The sequence below is a fragment of the Plecotus auritus genome, assembly GCF_963455305.1.
Source record: "Plecotus auritus genome assembly, chromosome: 7".
In the NCBI taxonomy this organism is placed as follows: domain Eukaryota; kingdom Metazoa; phylum Chordata; class Mammalia; order Chiroptera; family Vespertilionidae; genus Plecotus; species Plecotus auritus.
The window spans coordinates 129901722-129925206 of record NC_137774.1 but is presented as its reverse complement, the minus strand read 5'-3'; the positions used below and the strand labels follow the sequence as shown (position 1 = coordinate 129925206).

Sequence of the window (23485 nt, the reverse complement as noted above, 5' to 3'; positions counted from 1 at the left end):
AGAGAGTAAGAAAATCACCTTTGTATTTTGGAAAAATACCATACTTATTATAACTTGGGAAACAGCTTTGTAGAGTAGGAACAGAAATTGGAAAGCTGCAAAAACCCAGGGTGAAAGAAGGTGGTGGTAGCCTAGAGCAGTGGCCGGCAAACTACGGCTCACGAGCCACATGCGGCTCGCGAGCCGCGGTTTGCCACTCTGTTGACTAATGAGTTTGCGGACCACTGACCTAGACTCTCCATTCCAATAATTACAGGCTGTTGTTGTTCCTTGTGATTAAGACCCTATCCCTTTGTTCGGCAAACTCATTAGTCAACAGAGCCGCAGTTTGCCGACCACTGGCCTAGAGCATGAAAGTGGCCGTGGGATGGTGAGAAGTGAAGTAATTTGAGAGCAGTTGAAATAATCAATACTTATTAACTTGTTAATGTGAGTGTGCGGGGTTGGAAAAACGGAAAGACAAAGGAGAATGTTTCTAACTGTGAGAATAAGGGAAAAGAAGGCCACGTGAAGAAAAGACCATCTCTGCTTTCCTTCTATAACCTAGCTCTCTTACGAGATGTAATCAAATTGCTCCATTGCTTAGCAACCACAGGGAAAGAGCTAATAAGTCATGATTCATGATTCTATGGGAACAATCCGCAGGTCAGTGGCTTGATGTCAAGGTTTTTAGATTCCTGCTGTGACACTTTCAAACCAATATTGACTACTAGCGTGAGGATAGATGAGAGTTAAAATGCAAATGCTCTCATGATCAATCCAATTGATCTATATATAGTGTGATCTGGTACAGCCTGCTGCATCAATCTGACAGTAGCATCTGTAAATCAACATTGGAAGAAAAATAGCACACAGACATAGCTTCAGAGGAATTTTGGCTTTACCAATATAGTTAAGCCAAAGAGAGAGGCATATTTATATTAGTATGAAGGTAATAACTCCAACAAGCATCTAACCAACAGGAAATCTTTTAAAAGAAGAGGCACAGTGGGTGGCGAAAGTTTTTGAAAACTGTTACCTGTAACCACTGTGACTGGTCATTGTGGCCGGAGGTCCAGGCATTCACTTTGCCCTGCTTGTCCAGCCGAGCTTTCCTTGGCTCCCAAGTGAACATGTCCATATTGAGAGTTCTGAAGACGCTGGAGGCAGTAATCTGATAGTCCTGTATATGCCCCGATTTCATCCCCAGAGGCTCAGAACAGCCTGAAAGAAAATGAGAAGGGCTCCATGAGAAAAAGAATTTATCACCCTGCAAGTTTTATGTCTTCATTTTAGATAGGCAAGAGCAGATTAAGTCTAATGCTATTCATTCCCCCAAAGAGAGAGCATCTAAATTCAAAAAAGGTTATAATCAGAAATAAATCTGGAACAAAATTGAAAAACAAAATAGCCAATTCAGGTTATTTTGTCTGAATATATTTTGGAAAAATTGAAAACAAGACAGAATTCAAATTACTTTTCTACGATAGATGATTCTGCAAAATGAAAACAATGCTCCCTGTCTCATTAATGATAGCCTCATGACTGTTCCTGAGTTTTCAACAGTTTCATTGCACCTTTAAAAATGGAACATTTTCTCACGAAGTATATTTGGTTTTCTTTTATTTGCTTCCATAATACTGCAAATGAAAATTCCCTCAGTACAAAGTCATTTTCACAAAGTGCTCCAATGGTATATTTTGGACAGCATTTTCTTTTCTAAGAAATGTTTGTTAATCTTTATCATATATTCTTATAGCACCAACATGGCTTCTTCTGGAAGGTGAGAAGATAATATTTATTCAAAGTACACCATGTGTGAGGCATTGTACAACTATAGGATTTAAACAAATATATAACAGAAGAAAGTAAACTAATTCTAGCAAAAGCCATCATGGGACGAGCCTTTTATACATTCTACAACTTCTCTAGTATTGGGTAAATTTGGAAGATTCTCAAATTTGCCACATATGGTTTTAGGTTGGACATGGTGCAAATTGTGGATTTGTCTGTCCTTGAAATATGTGTGTGTATGTGCACATGTGTATTTCCAATCTTGAATTATAATTGTGACAAAATTCCATCCATAAAGCCATCCATAGGAAGCATGATTCTGTTATCAGTGGTTGAGGCCTCCACAAAGTAAGTTTGATTATCAAGAAATCCAAAATAAGCCTGGCCTGTATTGCTCAATTGTTGAGTATCAACCTATAAACCAGGAGGTCATGGTTCGATTCCAGGTTGGGGCACATGGCAGGGTTTGGGGTTCGATTTTCAGTGGGGGGTGTGCAGGAGGCAGCCAACTAATGATTCTCTCTCATCATTGATATAGCTCTCTCTCCCTCTTCCTTCTTCTCTGATATATCTATATCTATATATCTATATCTATATATCTATATCTATCTATATCTATATCTATATCTATATCTATATCTATATCTATATATATATATATACACATATCCATATCTATATCTATATCAATGTTAAGACCTCAAATCAGCATATTGGGGAGTACTAAATAGCTTATGACTGGCTGCAGTTTCTAAAACTAAGCCATTTGAAGTCAAGGCTCTAAGAGAAGTGGCTTAGAACTCTTCTTGATAAATAGTTCTTAACTATAATGAATTGTTTCCTGTCTTAGTCCATGTAGATTACTTCTTCCTTCTTGAGGCTCCTCCATGTCTACCTTCAACTCCACCTTCTAGGAAATGCCTATCCTATGCAAACATTACCAAACGGTGATGGAGGGTTAGCCAATTATGTCTTAGTACCAGTTTTGTTGGGTTTCAGGGATAGGAGACATATACTCTTAAGTCCCATGATAAAAATAACTAACTCCTAAATATAAATTCTTGGGGAGAAAAGTTTTATGACCAAATCTCATGGATTGTAGAAAGTTCTAAGTCTTAATGACATGTCATTTATCTTCAGGCAGTTATACGATAACATGCTTTGTCTAAATTATAGATTTCTGACTTGTTCTTCTATTGCTCTCATCAAGTCCTCACCCCCACCCTGCACGGCTACTGGAGTTTTTGTAAAACTAATGGACTTGCAGAAGAGATACAAGGGAAAAAGGAAAGGTTGTTTGTTTCTTCCTTTTGTGATATAACATAGTATTTTAAATATTGCATAGAAAAGGGATACCTTTACTTTGACCATTTCTGCTCAGTCATAGAATTCATTTCATACCCATTCCATTGTCTAGTACTTAGCCCAGAGGAAGTTCTCAATATTTTATTCAAAGAATGAATGAATGACTATTCCTCCCCTAATTACAGTCATAATCCATTTCAATCTAAACATCTTAAATCATATCTCTCTCAGAGAATTTAGGGGTTTTCTTTTTAAGTATCTGGTAAAAGATTAGCTGCTGATCTTCTAGGCAGGCTGAGAGATCTTATAAGAGTTTATTGAATACAATAAGGCAGCCTGAGGCTTTATAGTGTTGCACTGGATTGTGGGAAATAGTTCCATACATTGTATTACTGTTTATTTCCTAATATAACAGCTAACCTCTTCCAATTTGCCTCACAAATTTTCTTTCTCATCCATATGATTTGATAAGTATAAATTAACTGTTTTACCAGCAAGGATAGCACCTACACAAATGAAATATTAACAATGAAATTGATTATTTCACAGCTTTTAAAAGTATCCATCAAGTGATATTACTCTCGGCATGCAAGTTCAAAATCAATGTGTGGGTGTGGGAGATGGGTATGGCTTCTTTCTGAGAACATAAAAAAATGTAAAGTGTCAGGTGTAACCTCAAGTCAAACGTGAAAGTAAAATATATTCACCCCTTAGGGGTATAACTGTGCCATGTATGAGAGACTGACCCTCACAAATCAAATGGCTGAAAAGTTGGGGAAGGTGATGTTAAGCAACTAAAAACCGCGGGGGCTTGTAGCAAACCTCATCATCTGTGGCTTCTTCTTGATTGCTTTATGATGGATGAGTTAGGGTTGACACCGGCCTGTGGTGATATAGTGACATGCAATAAAAACACTGTACAACAATTCTGCTCAGATTTACTGGTAGTCAGTAAGCTGGTTTGAACTAAGAAAATAAGGAAAACATCCCTGTTAGGATAATTAACTGTACTAAAACCATATGTTGGCTGTTTCATAAAAGACATCCATATATAATATGAAATATGATTCTTAAAACTAATTCACTCATCTAGCTAAATGTCTCTGATTCCTTTAAATATAATGGGTTCATTTAAAGTATGCTTGTTGTTTTTAAAATATGTTTTTATTGATTTTAGAGAGAGAGGAAGTGAGAGGGATAGAGGTAGAAACATAGGAGAGAAATATCTATCATTGGATGCCTCCTGCACGCCCCCTATTGGGTCCACAACCCAGATAGGTGTGCTGACCAGGAATCGAACCAGTGACCTCCTGATTCATGGGTCAATGCTCAACTACTGAGACACACTGGCGGGGCAAAAGTTTGATTGTTTTTTAATAGTAACTTTTATCTGCTTAAAAATAATTCAGTTTCTCAACATCACAAAAATACCTAAGAAGGGAAATAAATATAAAGTATACATTATAACCAATACACAACCTCTTGAAATGCATAAATAGTTCCCAGTTATTCTGTTCTAGGGATGTGTCCTCCTATTTTTTTTAACTTTCACACAAGGATATATTTATTGATTTTAGAGAGAAAAGGAAGGGGGGAGAGAATAAGAGAGAGAGAGAGAGAGAGAGAGAGAGAGAGAGAGAGAGAGAGAGAGAGAACATTGATGTGGGAGAGAAACATAGATCAGTTGACTGCAACCTAGGTAAGTGACCTCATTGGGAATTGAACCTGCAAGCTTTGGTGTACAGGACGATGCTTCATCCACCTGACCCCACCTGGCCAGGGCATGTGTCCTCCTATTTTTAACTAAACAGTATCATTGTACATTTGATAAAAGTCTTTATTTTTTGAAGGTTATTCTAAAAAGTGAGGTACACATTAATTTTTCATTTTTCAAAACACAGTTGTTTGAACAAAACAATTACTTTTATGTAAATGTTGATGCTAGAATAAGGACAACCACCAAAAAGAAACACAGTGACATGCCTAGACAAAACTGTCTGTTTAGTTCAGAATCTAGCTATACAGAAACGGGATCACTGTGAGAGCTACACATCAAGTCTTCATCTTTATATCTAATACTGATGCTCCTGGAAGAGAAGCATTACTTAATCCTGAGTTGGATAACCACTGTTTATACAATAGGCAGGATGGTAGATAAGAATGATCCAAGAGTGAATTTATAGTAGCAATCTTGGTATTGAAGTATTGTCTCCTTGGGAGAGATGATAAAATGTACGTTTCATTAAAAAAAATCTCAAAAGCCAAGTTCTTACAGTAGATGGACAGAGCTAAAGCTTACTTTTTTATTCCATATAGCCTAAAAGTAACTGTAATTTACAAAGTCAGGCAGAATTCAGTTTTTACTGAACTTTTGTCACAAAACATAAATCATAGTCAATACTAAAAACAATGAGACATTTAAAGAAACAGTTTCCAGTGAGAATTTGTTGTATTTTCATTGACCACTCAAAGAAATGCACTGCTCCTTCTACATTAGTTGTCTTAGGTAGCATGTTTTAGATTGTTTATCACACACACACACACACACACACACACACACACACACACACACGAGTTTATCACTGAACCATGCCCTTGACATGTTATAGCAGGAATGAATATCTATGGGTGTTGAAAAATTACAGGTTAGTAGTAGACTACACACCATTTTTTTTTCTTTAAAGAAAATACTAAAATAGATAGTATGGGACTCACCAGATAGTTCACATCCAAGAAGTTCCATTCTCAAAGTACAGTGTCTTCGACAAACTTGGGGATAAAGTCTTACATACTGAGCTTTTATGGGGGGTGTGAAAGAGTTAGCATAGGGTGTGTTGTTATCAACATTTCCACGGAACACCTATGTAAAGAGATGATATAGAGTTGTAATTATTAATTGTAGCAGCTCCTTTACCTGTTTTTATACATTGATCTTATGTCCTACCCAACATAATCTTTCCAAAATTAGATTAAATAATTTGGGGGTCTCGCCAAAACAGGTTTGGCTCAGTGGATAGAGCGTCGGCCTGCAAACTGAAAGGTCCCATGTTCGATTCCGGTCAGGGCACGTACCTTGGTTGCAGGCACATCCCCAGTGGGGGGTGTGCAGGGGGCAGCTGATCGATGTTTCTCTCTCATCGATGTTTCTAACTCTCTATCCCTCTCCCTTCCTCTCTGTGAAGGATCAATAAAATATATTAAAAAAGGAAAAAAATAATTTGGGGGTCTGGAGCATTTAGGAAGACCTTGCCATCAGCTGAATACATAAAACCTAGAACTAAAATGCGAATTAATGTTATGAACCAATGTAGCCTACGGTATAATCTATACTCTATTATGAGGTACTGTCAATTTTTAAAAAAATGTATTTTATTGCTTTTTTACAGAGAGGAAAAGAGAGGGATAGAGAGTTAGAGACATCGATGAGAGAGAAACATCGGTCAGCTGCCTCTTGCACACTCCTACTGGGGATGTGCCTGCAACCAAGGTACATGCCCTTGACCGGAATCAAACCTGGGATCTTTCAGTCTGCAGGCCAACGCTCTATCCACTGCGCCAAACTGATTAGGGCAAGGTATTGTCAATTTTATGGTCAGTCCTTCAGAATCAGGGGAATGCTTCTCTCTTTTTTTGAAAAATGGGCACTTACGCCTTTCAACTTAATCTAGTCTGTCCATTTTACTACTTAGTAATGATAATTTTTTTTTCTTTAGGAACTAGTCTTTCCTATGCTTCCTGTTCACTCAGTCTCTCTAATGCTATGATCAGACTTATGATGCTTTAGGGTCTGATTCCTAAGATTACGACTTATTGGTCTGTCCCACATCATTGGATAGGAGACTCATAATTCTTTATATATATGGAAAAACTATATTTCCTTCTAAAATTGAGGATTAAACATTCTATTTTAAAATTCTTTTAATCTCATTGTTATTTTACATGATCTGGTAAACAGATAAATTTATTTAAATTTATTTGAGAAGGTAATTTAAAAAATCTTTTACTATAATTTGTTAAGTCTAGTCTAATGACTTGTCTTTAAATGGAATGAGCTGTAGTTGTGAAATTTAAAAAATTAATAAAAGTTCATTAAAATTGGGAATATTATAAGAAAAACAAAGGAGACATTGAATATTTATTTTCTCTAAAATGTTTTATTCTATAGCCCTGGCTGGGTAGCTCAGTTGGTTAGAGTGTCATCCCAACATGCCAAGGTTGCGGGTTCAATATCTGGCCAGAGTGCATACAAGAATCAACCAATGAATGCATAAATAAGTGGAACAACAAATTGATGTTTCTCCTCTTTTTCTATCTTTCTTCCTCTCTCTCAATAAATAAAAATGCATTACTAAAATATTTTATTCTGCTAAATAAAAAATTTTCTCCCAATATGAAATATATAAAAATATACATCTTTTCTATATTTGTGCTTTACTTTTCAAATAATATTTTTATTTACAAATAACAATTTTGATCTATGGTTATTTGATTATGGATAGTGCTAATCTGTCAAAGCAATACAGTGAAACTGAAAACTGACTATTATTAAAATAAAACAATTATCATGCCAATATTGTTAACCTTGTGATAAAGTGATTATAAGATCCCCAATTAAAATCAGAGAAAGTCTTAAATGTTAGCCAGTGTGCATTTATAACTTGGAAAAACTCCTTACCCCTTTCACCCCACTAGTCTGATATTTATTAAAATACCATAAATTTATTTGCAACAACATAAAGCTTCTGCTGAAGACCCATTATTCATTTGGTAAGCAATGATTATTAATGGAATTTGACTTTTAAATTAACTATGTTAAGTCATTCTTACCATGTCTTCATTGGTGCCTTTCACTTTGTACATTGTCCAAGTCTTTCCATCATTACTATAGGCAATTTTGTAGGATTTTATATATTCTGGGCTTCCAATCCTCTTGGCTCCTTGGGTAATTACACCAGTAACTCTCATCTTTCTTTGTAAATTTATCTGAGGAAAGAGGAAAATCAATGATTATCTCATTGCTTTCAGGATAACAATATTGACACTATCCACTTTGGAAATGGAACATTTTTATTTATTAGTATATATTTAAAATAATACAAAAATATAGTAATTTCTTATAATTTAAATGATGAATATTAAATATATATATATATATATATATATATATATATATATACCAAGTTTAGGTTTAAAATCTTAAATCTTTCTTGAATACCTGTTTTCAAGTAAAGCAATATTTGTGGACAAACTTTGAAAAGGGCAATGTGCCCCAAAATATTAAGTATAGAAAACATTGGTTGGTTATGATATGAAGATGCGACTTAGTAAACTGAAAACGGAATATTACCTTGTCAAAATAGCCTCAGTGACATTACAATGGAACTCTAAGGTCAACATAATTGTAAATGAGTCTCAAATGCTTTAGGCTTCAACATGAAAATAAAACATGAAAATCTCCCTGAGATCTTTGAGTACTAGAAAAGAAAGCTAAAGGCAACAAAATTGACAAAAGACAAAAACAAACAGAAGTATCTTCAGTTTCTAGATTTTTACAAAGTTGTCTCCACTATAAGTTATAGAGGGTTTTTCATCAAATATTTGCTTTCTCTTCATTTCATCATGGGGAGACTTTCTAACTGATATTTTCTCTTCATATTTTCTCCCCATTATAAATCACCCAACAATAGTTTGCTGCAGGAGTTACAGCCTTGTAATAAAAATTCTAATATTCTTCTGATATTTTGGCACTTAATGTATAATAATTTAATTATAAAACAAAAATATTTTCTTCATATCTGGAAATTATTAAAAATTGTGTCATTCCTATTAAAATGCCTTTATGCTGTATGCAAAATCCTTTATGTTCTAGAAGAATTGTTGTAAAGTTTCCCTCTCCACCAATAACAAATCGAAACATTTAAATGTCTTATGCTATAATATTAATAATTCAGAGACCATTTTCCAGAGAAAATTAGACAATCTTCAGATTCATGTGATTATGTTTTCTCACTCTCTAAGAAGACTCTGAGAGTTAATATTTGAAATGATAGAATGTGTATGTGAAGAAACTGCCCCTCTGTAATCAGTTTTCTTTCTTCCCTCATCACCTCCCCCTCCCTCCTCTTTCTTTCTTTCTTTCTTTCTTTCTTTCTTTCTTTCTTTCTTTCTTTCTTTCTTTCTTTCTTTCTTTCTTTCTTTCCTTTCTCTCTCTCTCTTTCTTTCTTTCTTTCTTTCTTTCTTTCTTTCTTTCTTTCTTTCTTTCTTTCTTTCTTTCTTTCTTCTTTCTTTCTTTCTTTCTTTCTTTCTCTCCTTCCCTTCCTTCCTTCCTTCCTTCCCTCCCTCCCTCCCTCCCTCCCTCCCTCCCTCCCTCCTTCCTTCCTTCCTTCCTTCCTCCCTCCCTCCCTCCCTCCCTCCCTCCCTCCCTCCCCCCCTCTCTCTCATCTATCTATGTATCTATTTACCTACCTATTTTCATGTCATATATTCAAAAAGTTGAAAATTGGAACTAAGAAAGCAATCCACCCCAGGCAAACACCATGACTTATGAAAGGCTTACAATGTTTTATTTCCTTGGATTTATATGTTTTAAATGTTAGTGTCTTGTGGGCAATCCTGAATCCTGCATGTAGGCAGCATCCATTTAGGCTTTTGAAAATTTGCCGACATGGTAAGGTCTGCCGTCCTGTTGATTCTGTTTCCTAGTCTCACCTTCCTTCTCTGAATGGCACGAGGTTCCTCACAGTCTGGTGCTCACTCACTGAGCGATCCTCAGTCTTATTTATGTATAAAAAAATCCTGGAATTTTGATGTTAAAGAACTTGGCGAAGGTAGTCCGCAGCCTCTGACTGGTGAGTACATCCCTCTCTCACTCTTGCAATGCAGACCTTATAAACAATATTTTTGCTTTTAAATTCTGGGTCTGTGGTACCCTTTTTTCACCAATAATACTAATGGAGTTAATTCTGAATCCAATTTTGCTTTTCTCATTTCAATACTCAGACATCAAATTTACTTACATAAATATATTTTATGTAAAAATATTGTTTGGAGGCTCAAAAAAGCGAATATCCACCATAAAGGTAAATTTTACTTATTGCTCTTAACATTGATATCTATTAGTTTTTTTAAAGATTGATTTTAGAATTTTAACAGTGAAATTTGGAATAGATAACCTCTGAAAAATACTTCATTTTACTATGTTAGGTAAATTACCATATGGCTATAGAAGAGAAATATTGTTCTAGTATCTAATGTATGAAATTCTTTTTTCTTTTTATGAGACTCTTCATAATTGGAACCTTTCTATATATACAACATAAATACTATATAGTTTTAATAATTTTCCTCCCATTTTAGAAGTCAAATTCCACACAATATTGCTGATTATTCCTTTCACAATTATCTTTGATCTCATTTTAGTTATCTTGTTTATACCTCTTATGGATGGCCCAATTATCTCTGACAGAGTTTTAGCTGATGAACCATAGACTAATTTTCTAAAGCTCAAATTATAGATGCATAACAATAAAAATAATTTGTAAAAGTGATTTCTAGAATACAGGATTATTAACAATTACTAGGTGTTGGGACCTCAATATAAAAGGCTAAGATTTCACTGTCATGGTCATACTCAAATTTAATATGAGAAATCTATATTGCTATGAGAAATAAAGTAAGCCCTGGAAGAAGGCTATAGAATGATTTTAGAAACATCTCCACCACGAGACCTCCTGCAAGTAATTCCCTTTTATCCTATTCCAACAGTATTTTATGGCAAAATAGCATTGGCTAAAAGGTGATCTGCCTTTTTAATCTATCCCAAAATACTATAAGTCACATTTCACATAATCAAAAAGCAAAAATAAATAAATAAATAAATTATACAATATGAGAAAAAGTATAGAAAAATAGGAAAGCTTGTACTTCCTGGTGGGAGTATAAATAACACAATCTTTCATGAAGAACAGTTTAGTGACATGAAACAAAATGACCAATGTACATTTTCCTAAGCTCGGCATTTCATTTTAGAAATGTAGCCTACCAGTATAACCACACATAAGCAAACTGATGTGGATACAAAGTTGTTTCCCACAGTGTTATATTAGTATATAATAGGACACAATTTCAAATAGGTTAAAATCCCTATCAATAGGGATTTAAGTCATTTCATTAAGGAGAGGCCAGAAAATAAAATACTATACAGTTGTCAAAAGAACAGGGATGAGGAAGGAAGCAGGGAAAGGAGAGGGAGAAGATAAAGGAAAGAGAGAGAATGAAAGAGAGAGAGAGAGATGTTGGCATAAGATTTTAAGAATTACTGCTTGTTAAGTTTTGGTGTGGCATCAAATAATTGATTCCACAATTATCTGGAAATAATGTGGAAAGAGCACTAAGACTTTAGCAACAAAACAGTATATATTGCATACTTCTGTCCTTACTACTGTAAAGGGCAAACAATGCATTGATAATGATGTTATCTATAATAGCAAAAGTAATGATAAAATATCTAGAAATTAACCTAATAAATTATTCTTATGGTCTTATGAGAACATTTTTAACTAAAAGACAAAACAGAAGACAGCATACTGAATAAGACAGCATAATAAGTTGGTTCCCTCAATTTTATTTGTAAACTAGAGGCCTAGTGCACGAAATTCATGCACGGGGGTGTGTGTCCCTCAGCCCAGCCTGCACCCTCTCCAATCTGGGACCCCTCAAGGGATGTCAGACTGTCCATTCAGGCCTGATCCCTGTAGGATCCGGCCTAAACAGGCAGTCGGACATCCCTCTCACAATCCAGGACTGCTGGCTCCCAACTGCTCTCCTGCCTGCCTTCCTGATTGCCTCTAACTGCTTCTGCCTGCCAGCCTGATCACCCCCTAACCACTCCCTTGCCAGCCTGATTGATGCCTAACTGCTCCCCTGCCAGCGTGATTGCCCCTAACTGCCTTCCCCTGCAGGCCTGGTCACCCCTAACTGCCCTCCCCTGCAGGCCTGGTCACCCCTAACTGCCATTCCCTGCAGGCCTGGTCCCTCCCAACTGCTCTCCCCTGCAGGCCTTGGTCCCCCCCCCCCCAACTTCCCTTCTCTGCCGGCCTGGTCACTCCTAGCTGCCCTCCCCTGCAGGCTTGATCACCCCCAACTGCCCTCCCCTGCTGGCCATCTTGTGGCAGCCATCTTGTGTCCACATGGGGGCAGCCATCTTTGACCACATGGGTCAGCCATCTTGTGTTGGAGTGATGGTCAATTTACATATTACTTTTTTATTAGATAGGATTCTGTGCAGTTTTCATCAACATCAAGAAGGATATACTATTCTGTGTCATGATAAGTTTATTCTAAAAATCGATTGTTTTTATTTTAAATTATATATTCAAAAATAAATCTTCATTAATAAATAGCTAAAGGAATACTGGAAAGGTACAAACAATGGAAGGAATTTTGCCATATATTAAAACTACAAGACCATTTAGATGGAGCATGTGGTACTAGCATAAACAGATAAATATCCATGTGGAATTGGAAGGGAGATCCAGGAAGAGGCTATATATTAATATATATCCATACTTGAGGGAGCATTATAAGTCAGTGAGGAGAGGATAGATTATTTAGTAAATGGTGTTGGGAAAAATGATTGTCTATATTGAGAGAAATTAATTTGGATTGGAATGTACTGAAGGCCAAATGTGAAAAGTAACACTTTTCATCTAATAGAAAAAAAATGTAGAAATATATTTTGTGACCTCAAAGTTGAAGAAGCTATTATTCTAAGAAGATCAGAAAAGCACAAAATGTAAAGGGAATTGTCTCATAAAAATTTAAAGATTTATTTTTAATCAAGTACATCACAGGTAAAATTAATAGAAAGGTGTCAATCTGGGAGAAGATAAGTGTAGTGTCAAAAACTGACAGGGTCTTATTTAGTACACTAGTTCTCAAAATTTTAGGTCTCATGATTCCTTTAATAAAAATTATTAAAGGCCCCAAGGGTAAATACACTCACACCAGGCATATAACACACACACACACACACACACACACACACACACACACACACATATATATATATATATATATATATATATATATATATATATATAAAATACTTTGGGGCCTTTAATATATGATATGTATATAATTAGAAATTAATACTGACAGATTCTAGAAGTATTTATTACTTAATGAAAAATAACAACTGGCAAAGAAACTCTTAGAATTCTTATGAAAACAGTGTTGACCTGTGAACCTCCTGAATGAGTCCTTGGGCCTCCCTGCCTCCACAATAAATATGTGAACTACACATTCTGTTGACAACTACTAGTCTGAAATATACAGGGGAAGGGCTACACACACACACACACACACACACACACACACACACACACACATACACACAAAAGAGATAAAGAAACCAATAGGAAACAGAGTGAAAGACAGTAAAAGGCAATTCAAAAAAAGGAAAGATCAATATCTAAACATTCACCAATTATTAAACACATGTAAATTAAATAAAAAGATAGTTATTTTCAGTCAAAATGGAAAAACAAAAAAATATAATATCAAGTATTGGTGAAGTATTCCTCTGCTGATGGGAGGGGTATAAACTGGCATACTCACTTTAATTTGTTAGTCCTTAATAAAATGAAGCAACTTATTCCTCGATATTTAAAAAAAACTTTTGCATAATTTCTCAATGAGGAATGCACATACATACTTTTAATTTTTTAAATCTATTGGTTTTAGAGAGAGAGGAAGGGAGAGAGAGAGAAGCATCAATTAGTTGCTCCACTTATTTATGCATTCATTGGTTGCTTCTTGTATGTGCCTTGAACAGAGCTTGAACCTGCACCCTTGGAGTATCTGGACGATGCCCAAATGGGCACCTGGCCAGAGCCACACACATGTTTAGTGTAGAATTTTTATGTTAGTAAAAAAGAGCAGATTAAGTGAATATCCATAGAGGAATAGAGATTTTAAAATATAAAATATATATGTGTGTGCATGCATGGGTGTACCCTTGAATAATAGATGTAAGCATACTTTCTAAGAGTCAGAAGTGATTAACTGAATTTATACATAGCTATTTAAAAGATAAGAACCTGTGAAAAAGAACAGAATGAAATACACACAATACCATTTATGTAAATTTAAAACCACACATGTACAACATAACGTAATGTAAGTTCCATTTGTCTAAATCAGTGGTCGGCAAACTCGTTAGTCAACAGAGTGGCAAACCGCCGCTCGCGAGCCGTGGTTTGCTGACCACTGGTCTAAATCAACTTGTCTAAATCACCCCGTTGAAGGTGAAATAAAGGTTATACCTTAACTCTAGTAGTTTGGGTGTCTTTATAAGGGAAGAAAAATGGGAAAGAAAGTAGGAAATGAGTAACAATGCCATGAAGTAAGGAGATTCATCCTCAAATCAGTGCTGGCAAATATCTTATGTGGGGGAAGATATCATTGGTTGCTTCCATTTATTCCTCTATTTTCCAGGAAACTTACTTAAGTATGGCCATCTAATGTAGTGGTGTTACAGGATAGGAGAGGAGCTCGTCTGCCCTGGTTGCCTGTGGGGTATGGGGTTATTGGGGTAACGTTGAAATAAGAATTTCAGGAGGACCCCATGGGAGGATGACGTATAGTAGAAAGCTTTATTTTCATGGAATTATACCCCTGGGTTTCCAAAATCTCATTTCCTTTAGTCCAGCCATAGCAGAAGTGTAGCTGGGGCTTCAGAAGACCTATAATCAGAGCCAGTGTCCAGAGTTTCCTTGCATGTTGAAACCCAGTCCAGTCCAGTATCCGGCTGGTTTAGCTTGTGTTCCCCCACTGCAGTCCATTAGTCCACTGTGTCGGGGGGTTCACATGGCCATGGGCCAGAGGGGTGAATGCAAAGAAGTGGGAGCAAAAGAACCCACAAGCCAAGGTTCAAGCACAACAAGAGCAACAAGAGTGAGAGTTCCTTTGTTCAGGGGATTAGGTATTCTCAAAGTTTTGCAAGCTTTCAGTAGCCACACCCATTTTGGCCAACCATCTTTGTCCCCGGGTTTGATTAACAGGCGAGTACCTTCCCTAGTCCCCCCAACGTTACTGGGTATTCATCTATCTTCCTTTTGTTGGATTCCTTCCCCCTTTGCTCCTTTTATATTATTAATAGCCAGTAATTACAATGATATCAATAGTACTGCTACATATAAAAGTATTTTCTGAGCTTCATTCCCTAGTATAAAATACAGTGCATAAGCATTTCAAACATTTAAAGGATAATATGCTAATTAGGATGTCTTCCGGATGTCCATCCGGTCAAAGCCACAGCGGCTGCAAGGGCCTAGGGCCGGTGGCTTGGGTGGGCGATGCCGAGCGGATGAGACAGGCCGTGCCCGTGGGGGAGAGGCGGGCTGGCAGAGTGGGCTGGTCCAGAGTCGTGGCTGCTTTTGCAGAGGCCCAGGGCTCAGGCAGTCATGGGCTCAGGCAGCTGTGAGGCCTAGGGCTCAGGCAGCCGTGGCAGCTGCAGCCAGCAGTAGCAGCAGCAGCCAGGTGATGAGGGCGGTGCCTTCCCTTGATCTGCTGGTCACCTCCCGCAGAGGGAGGCTATCAGTAGGACATCCCCTGAGGGCTCCCAGACTGTGAGAGGGAGCAGGCTGGGCTGAGGGACCGCTCCAGTACACAAATTTTCGTGCTCAGGGCCTCTAATATATAATAACATACTTAAAGTTATTTATGGTTGTAATTTAAACAAAAGATAGCATTAAACAAGCAATTAGCTTTAAGAGTAGCTCTATGAATAGCTAATTCTTTTTCTCTACCTCAAGCTTGTTAGAGAAGTCATGATATGCTTAAGTAAAGCATTCAAGGGTGGGTTTGACTGGTAGCTGGTGTCAGTTTATAAAAAAAAAACAAAAAAAAACACAAAACCAAACACCTCCAAACATAAAATGCAAACAAACACAGTTTGCAAAAAATTTCTTATATTTAAATGAAGGCAATCATTCAGCTTTTTTTTTTTTTAATTTGTAATATGTGGGAAGTGAAAGAGGAAGATTTAGTTTTTTAAGAAACTCTGGGAAACATTTGACAATTGAAGGCTGAGAAAATATAAAATGGGGAATATTGAAATTTTAAGAGTTCATTTGAGCAAAAATCAATTTGAATGAGGCAGCACCAAATCAAAAGTGGTTAGGAATGCCCCAACAGCAGGAGCTAGGGAAGAGACTTGGATAGAGAAGAGGTGGAGGCACAGCCAGGGCATTGCTTGATTGGCTATAGCTTAAGTGGCTGCATTATTTTGAAAAGCCTCATTGGCTCTTGGAGATTGTCCTTAGGTTTTGATTTCTTAACCTTGAGACAAACAGGCTTAGGTTTCGGTTTGCTTAAGTAGGTTGCTAAGGCACTGAAGCCAACTCAGTCTAATGGTTTCCTAGTTTAATTAATTTAGCAAGATCAACTAGTAAGAAAAATTAATGCCTAATTCATAACTTATTCTTAGGAAAATCATGTTAAAATCTAACAGTAGTTATTTCTTTCATAATTATTGAGACACATACACAAATAGTGGTTTTTGAGTTGCTATATAAAAATGCAGATTTGAAGATTAGATAGCATATTACATTAAAGTACTACACAAATATGCAGTGCTTAAATAATGATAATCTATAGCAATCATATTGCCTACCATTGTTTCCATAATTTGCACAAAACACAGGCAATTTGTTTAAATTGACTACTAAGTATTAGTGAATGGAGACTTTTGATGTACTAATTTTTCTCTTTTAATAAGAGAATTATTAATCTATAATAATAAAAATGTAATATGCTAATTAGACCAGACAGCCAGACATCCTTCCAGACGAAGCTGTAGTGGCAGGGGCAGAGGCAGTTAGGGGCAATCAGGCAGGCAGGCAGGCAAGTGGTTAGGGGTGATCAGGCAGGCAGGCAGAGTAGTTAGGGGTGATCAGGCAGGCAGGCGAGCAGTAAGGGGCATCAGGCAGGCAGGCAGAGGCAGTTAGGGGAGATCATGCAGGCAGACGAAGCCATTAGGGGTGATCAGGCAGGCAGGCAGAGTGGTTAGGGGCAATCAGGCAGGCAGGCAGGCCAGCGGTTAGGAGCCAGCAGTCCAGGATTGTGAGAGGGATGTCTGACTGCCTGCAGAATCAGGCCTAAACTAGCAGTTGGACATCCCCAGAGGGGCCCCAGATTGTGAGAGGGTGCAGCCCCGGCTGAAGGACCCCCCCTCCGTATTTTATATAAATATGAGTATTTTATATAAATACTAGAGGTGCACTGGACCTCTAGTATTTATATAAAAAATAAAAGTATTACATAAAAGATTAAATAATAAAAACACATGCTAGACAATATGAAACTGACATATATATAACTGGAATTGCTAAAAATATACCTTGAAGAATTTGCTGTTATTGTATATTAGATATGCACAGACGTTCATGCTTAAACTAAAAAAAAGCACATTTCTTAAAGAAAGAACAACCAAGCTACAACCACCTTTCAGTTTCAGTAAATGAATATTTCACTTGAACACCAGGACCATCCTTCTAGAGAATAAAACCAGTATTTTTAATACAATTAATATTTAAAAAATATGTAATCAGAGAAAATTAAAGTACCTAAAAATTGTAAGGTGTAATTTTTCATGATACTTGTATCTTAACAGAAATTTATTTTATATCCTAACATTCTACCTCTGGTGATGATGCCCAAAACATGCATTTGATGAGCATTTTTTCCTCACACAAAGGGTCTGAAAATATATGAGTACAGATATTTGAAATTTCCAGATAATGATTTACACTGACAGTATTTAAATGAATTTTTAATTTTGTGAATGAGATTTTTCTATCCACAGTATTGTTCACAATCAACCTCATTTAAGTATTTTTACATGTCACAGAGAAGACAGTCCCCTATAAGGGCTTTGTTAGGAGCTGGCAGTACAAATAAACCTCAGGCTAAACAAGTAGGTAAGCATCTGTTTCATGTGATACAAGAAGTTACTTGAGCTTCCCAGGCAGTTCTAAATAGCTGGATTGCAAAGATGTCACTTAGGAGTTAAACAACAACAACAACAAAAAACAAACAAAAAAAGAACACCAACAGGAACATGATCACCAAAAGCTTCTACTTAAAAATGACAGGGAATGGAAACTCCCCAGTTCTTTCACATTATCTAATTAATATCAAGTATTTTGGCAAATGCATCTTTTAACATTTCCTGTGGAGACGTGGGTAGTGGGAAGGCATCCAAGGAAGAAGGTCTTTGAGGTGCTTCAGAATGAAAGAAGTAACTCAGACCAACTGCACAGCTCAGAGTGCTGATATGACTGGTCCTAGTTGCTATAATAGGATTTCTCTTAAGCAACCTTCATATCACCAACAACCTAACCAGTGAACATTCTTCATTCTCCCTGTTAGACACACTTGCTGTGCCCACCTGGCATGGCTCAGTGGCTGAGTTTTGTCCTATGAACCAGGAGGTCACAGTTTGATTCCAGGTCAGGGCACATGCCCAGGTTGTGGGCACATGCCCAGGTTGTGGGCTCAGTCCCTAGTAGGGAGCGTGCAGAAGGCAGCCAATCAATTATTCTCTCTCATCATTGATGTTTCTATCTCTCTCTCCCTCTTGCTTCCTCTGAAATCAATAAAAATATATATTTAAAAAAACACACACACACACACACAAAAAACACCCAGAAAAACGCACTTGCTGCTCTTCACACCCTGGCACTTGGAGCTCTCCTCTGTGAGGCCCGCTCTCCTTGTTTTTGCCAAATGAACTGCGCACTCACTGTGAGTCAGTTGTGCTTGGTCCCCAACCTGTTTTTCTCGAGTTGTGTTTGTTGTTTTAATCATGTAATCTAATTAAACATAATTTCTGAAATGTGACTGGGAAAGGAGAGGTTTTTGCTACAAAAAAAAAAAGCTTGAAAAACCTGAAAAAAGGCACATTATAGAAAACAATTAATAATATTGGGGAACAATAATTAATCTCTAGATTCTATGCTTGAATAAGTTCACCAGCATGTGTAAGCAAAGAAATAAAAACTGAAGTATCAATAACGCTTTACGGGTGTGGTTCATCCAAGAACTCTGACACAACATTTAAATGCTTTTTTTTCCCTTTTAATCAGTTTTTCTTAACTAGTTATGAAGCTCCAGACAAGAGGGTTTCTAAATTGTCCTTCACTCATCTGAATGCTGGTCAGCTTGTGCCATGTGTTCAGTTAACTGCCTGCTTTGGAAAAGGATGGGAAAATAGCACAGGTGAGTAAACAAAATCCTTAATCACTTCATGACTCCTTGCACCTGGTAAAACTTCCACTCAGCGTGAAACACCTCATTCACTAAAGAGCATGGAGCAGAAGCAGCACGCCATCGTGGGCATAATCTGCTGGTTGTTCCAAGGGCCCTGGCCTGGTGTAATAGTTTCCTCTGAATCTCCACCTGTGTCTGAGAGCTTTCACTGTATTGTACTCATCTGCCCTTTACTGGTACTGGCAGTGATTCGAGGTTCTTCACGTTTCAATATTCACAGCTTCACATTCAGAAATAAACTAAACTGTGGGTATTCTGTTTAAAGACTTCAACCTGTATATTAAGTTAAGTGGAAAAGTATATATTAGGTATGCTGTTATAGTCTAAGATATATATTTTAATCCATATGTTCTGAATTTTATATTTTTCTTGTGTTTTTTCTTGGTTGCTTTGTATAGCTGGGCAAGAATTAAAGGAGTCCTTGATTGTAAGAAACCTGGCAACTTGAATACATCCAGTAAAAAGATGGAAATAAGAAAAAAGGGAAAAGGGAGGGAGGGAAGGGCAATAGAAAGGAGGGAACAAAGACAAAGACAGAGAAAGCGTGAACAGATAGACGATACAAAACAAGAGGAATAAAAAGAGAAAACGATGTCAGTACATGAAATGTTAACCCCAGTTAAAATACATTAGAAATAATAAAAAGAAGGCATCTTTATTAACCTATATTTCTCAAAGAAGCCTGATGTGCTACCTGAAAGCAAAGAATCCTTGATGCACAAGCACAGGTGTGCTATGAAGGGTAGAGGCTATGGCAGGGGTGGGCAAACTTCTTGACTCGAGGGCCACAATGGGTTCTTAAACTGGACCGGAGGGCCAGAACAAAAGCATGGATGGAGTGTTTGTGTGAACTAATATAAATTCAAAGTAAAGGAGCGGAGGGGAGAGCAAGAGAACCCTCCACTCTTTCGGCTCCGCGGGCCGGATAGAACAGCCGAATGGGCCGGATCCGGCCCGCGGGCCGTAGCTTGCCCACGGCTGGGCTATGGGCAAGGGATGCAGACTTGCTTAAAATCCCACAAGTGGCCAACGTTGACAAGCAATAGCTCTTATGAGGATGTGAAGTGGGCAATAGAAAGGCACATCCTATTTAATAATCCTATCTAATAAAGAGGTAATATGAAAATTGACCATCACTCCAACACACAAGATGGCCACCCCCATGTGGACACAAGATGGCCAGCAGGGGAGGGCAGTTGTGGGTGATCAGGCCAGCAGGGGAAGGCAGTTGGGAGGAACCAGGCCTACAAGGGAGGGGAGTGGGAGGGACCAGGCCTGCAGAGGAGGGCAGTTGGGGGTGACCAGGCTGGTAGGGGAGGGCAGTTGGGGGGGACCAAGCCTGCAGCAGGGGGCAGTGAGGGGGGACCAGGCCTGCAGGGGAGGGCAGCTGAGGGGGACCAGGCCTGCAGGGGAGTGTAGTTGGGGTGACCAGGCCTGTAGGGGAGGGCAGTTAGGGGTGACCAGGCTGGCCAGGGAGGGCTGTTAGGGGCAATCGTGCCAGCAGGGGAGCAGTTAGGCGTCGATCAGGCTGGCAGGGGAGTGGTTAGGGGTGATCAGGCTGGCAGGCAGAAGTGGTTAGGGGCAATCAGGCAGGCAGGCAAGTGTGCAGTTGGGAGCCAGCAGTCCTGGATTGTGAAAGGGATCCCAGATTGAAGAGGGTGCAGGCTGGGCTGAGGGACACCTCCCTCCCCCGCATGAATTTTATGCACTGGGCCTCTAGTATCAAAAGAATCATCACAAACCTTTTCTACAGAAAGAAAGAAAGCAAAAAATAAAAATAAAAAAAGAAAGAGGAAAGAAGAGACAAAGAAAGAGAATAGATGAATAAGTAGTGTTCAAGCACGCGACAGGGGTTGGGGAGGCTGGGGGGAAGGTCAATGGGGGAAAAAAAGGAGATATATGTACTACTACATGTAATACTTTAAACAATAAAAAAAGAAAAAAATGTTAAGTTTTATCAATTAAAAAATTTAAAGACAGATGTCAGGAGAGGTGCATGCCTCCTAGTAGCTGGCCCAGGAATGTGGAGGAGAAATTTCACTGTAGGGTCCACCTGAATGCTCTGCTCTGCACCAGTCATTTCACTGATTGGACTTCAGAGTGTAACTGAGAACAGTGCTGAGTGCCTCAGAAAAGTAAAATTGGGAAATGCAATCACTTTAACTGAGTTTCCCTGATGCTTGTATCTCTATCTGGGACAGTGAAGCGTTACCTGGAGGAGGCGAATGCATTTTGCCCCTGTGGTATCTAATTTTTCTGTATTATTTGTAGCATGTAAATAACAATAGAACGGTTTCCACATCTTGCTAGGAAGTTTCCACACTTTATACTTTTACATGTATGAGGATATTATTGGGAGTGGCAGAAAGTGCCCTGAAATTTTAAATGCTGACATGGGTTCAATTAAACATAAAGATAGAAGCAAATACCACATAATAAAAACTTAAAAGGTACTTCTGGGAAGCAGAATTGTGTGATACTCTTCGTTTTTATGGACTGAAGAAAAAAGAAGTCTGCAAAGCAAACATATGCTCTAGCGCTAAAGGTGGCATATTTTCTAGGATATTATTTCCCAGCATTGTGTGATACAAAAGAATTAATCAAAGAGAGAAATAAGAGGGCTAACTAGAAGGAGTTAAAACCTCTGGGACACAGATGCAATAGCTATTACCAAGTAATAACTTAGCTTTTTATGTTCTTTGCGTACTTTTGGCTTTATTTTAATCTAAGTACAATCTTCCTACATCTGTGTTTCAAAAGTAAAATTAAATAAATATATTGTAGAAATGAAATTGTATTGTCAAATTAGAATATATTAGCATATGCTCTGAAAAATAACAAAACAAATCTACATTTTATGGCTTTTTTTGAGAACTTTACTTCATGATTCACAAATTTTGCATAAATAGATAAACTAAATAGTACTTGGTTATTTGTTCTCATTATTAAATTGTTACTCTACACCTAAAGGCAGCTACTAGGAAGGTTATTAACTGGGCTAACCAGATTATCTTAACTAAGTTTCTTAATATGACTCCAAAATTAGGTAAACGCTGGAGAAAACTCCAAGGTCTCTTAAAATGTTACCTGATACAAATTCACTGCAATCTACACTGAAGTCTTTCTAGAAAAGCAAGCAACATATCTTCATTGTTCCACCTTGTGTTTTTATAGAAAGGATTAATTTGTAATTTGCATTGTATTTTATGGAAATTATGGGTAATACTTTTAAATATCTAATTATATTGAATAAAATATGGACGGTACAATTTCCTAAGCGGGTTTAACATTTTGGGTGCCTTTACAAGCAAGTAAGTCCTGAAAATTGAAGTCAGAGTTTTTTCACAACAAACTAGCTGGGACTAGACTTGTTGCCTTTGAGAGAAACAATGACAGGCAAGAATCCAACGTTGGGAGTCCTGCACCACTTATCTTTAGGGAGTGCTGACAGGTCCCTCCTTTCCAGGTGCTGCTCAGCCGCAAGGACCACTAAGACTCAGAAGGTCTGTCTCCACCAAGGTAGAGTTCAAAGAATGACAGCAGTGCTCTGGTTTGTGTGTGTGTGTGTGTGTGTGTGTGTGTGTGTGTGTGTGTGTGTGTGTTTTCAGGGAAGGAATAGATCCCCGTATTTAGAAGCAAGATGTTTGTTTTCTGAAAACCCAGGCTGGAAACCTGAGGTTGCCACTGTACTTCCTAACAAGGCCTTGGGCAAGTTCCTTAGCCTTTGTAAACCAAAATTTATTCTTCCACACGATGGTAATGAGATGCTGACTCTCAGGTGGTCTAAGTGTTAAAGGTGATGTTGCCTACCATCCTTAAACATTCAGTGTGTGTTTGCTCTCATTACCATTCTTTCCAAGGAAGAGGGAAGTTTTATTTTTCATATATAAATGTAGAAAAATAACAAAAAGAACACAATTATCCTTTAATTCACATTTCTTTTTTTTTATTTATTCCTCACCCCTCACCCAAGTATATGTTTTTATTGATTTTTAGAAGAGAAGGGAGAGAGAGAGAGAGAGAGAGAGAGAGAGAGAGAGAGAGAGAGAGAAACATGTGAGAGAGAAAAATCATT

The 23485-nt window shown here is 37.7% G+C and overlaps 1 protein-coding gene across 2 annotated transcripts in view; it reads right to left on the bottom strand.

Moving 5' to 3' along the window:
- The window catches only part of EDIL3 (EGF like repeats and discoidin domains 3), a 397106-nt gene that overhangs the window by 105572 nt on the left and 268049 nt on the right, over positions 1-23485 (bottom strand). For both annotated transcript variants that reach the window (XM_080682026.1, XM_080682025.1), the window contains 3 exons: positions 7906-8061; positions 5794-5938; positions 1019-1203 (listed from right to left, as the gene is read on the bottom strand). In XM_080682026.1, coding sequence (XP_080538152.1) covers positions 1019-1203; positions 5794-5938; positions 7906-8061 — 486 coding nt within the window. The remainder of the gene's footprint in view (positions 1-1018; positions 1204-5793; positions 5939-7905; positions 8062-23485) is intronic.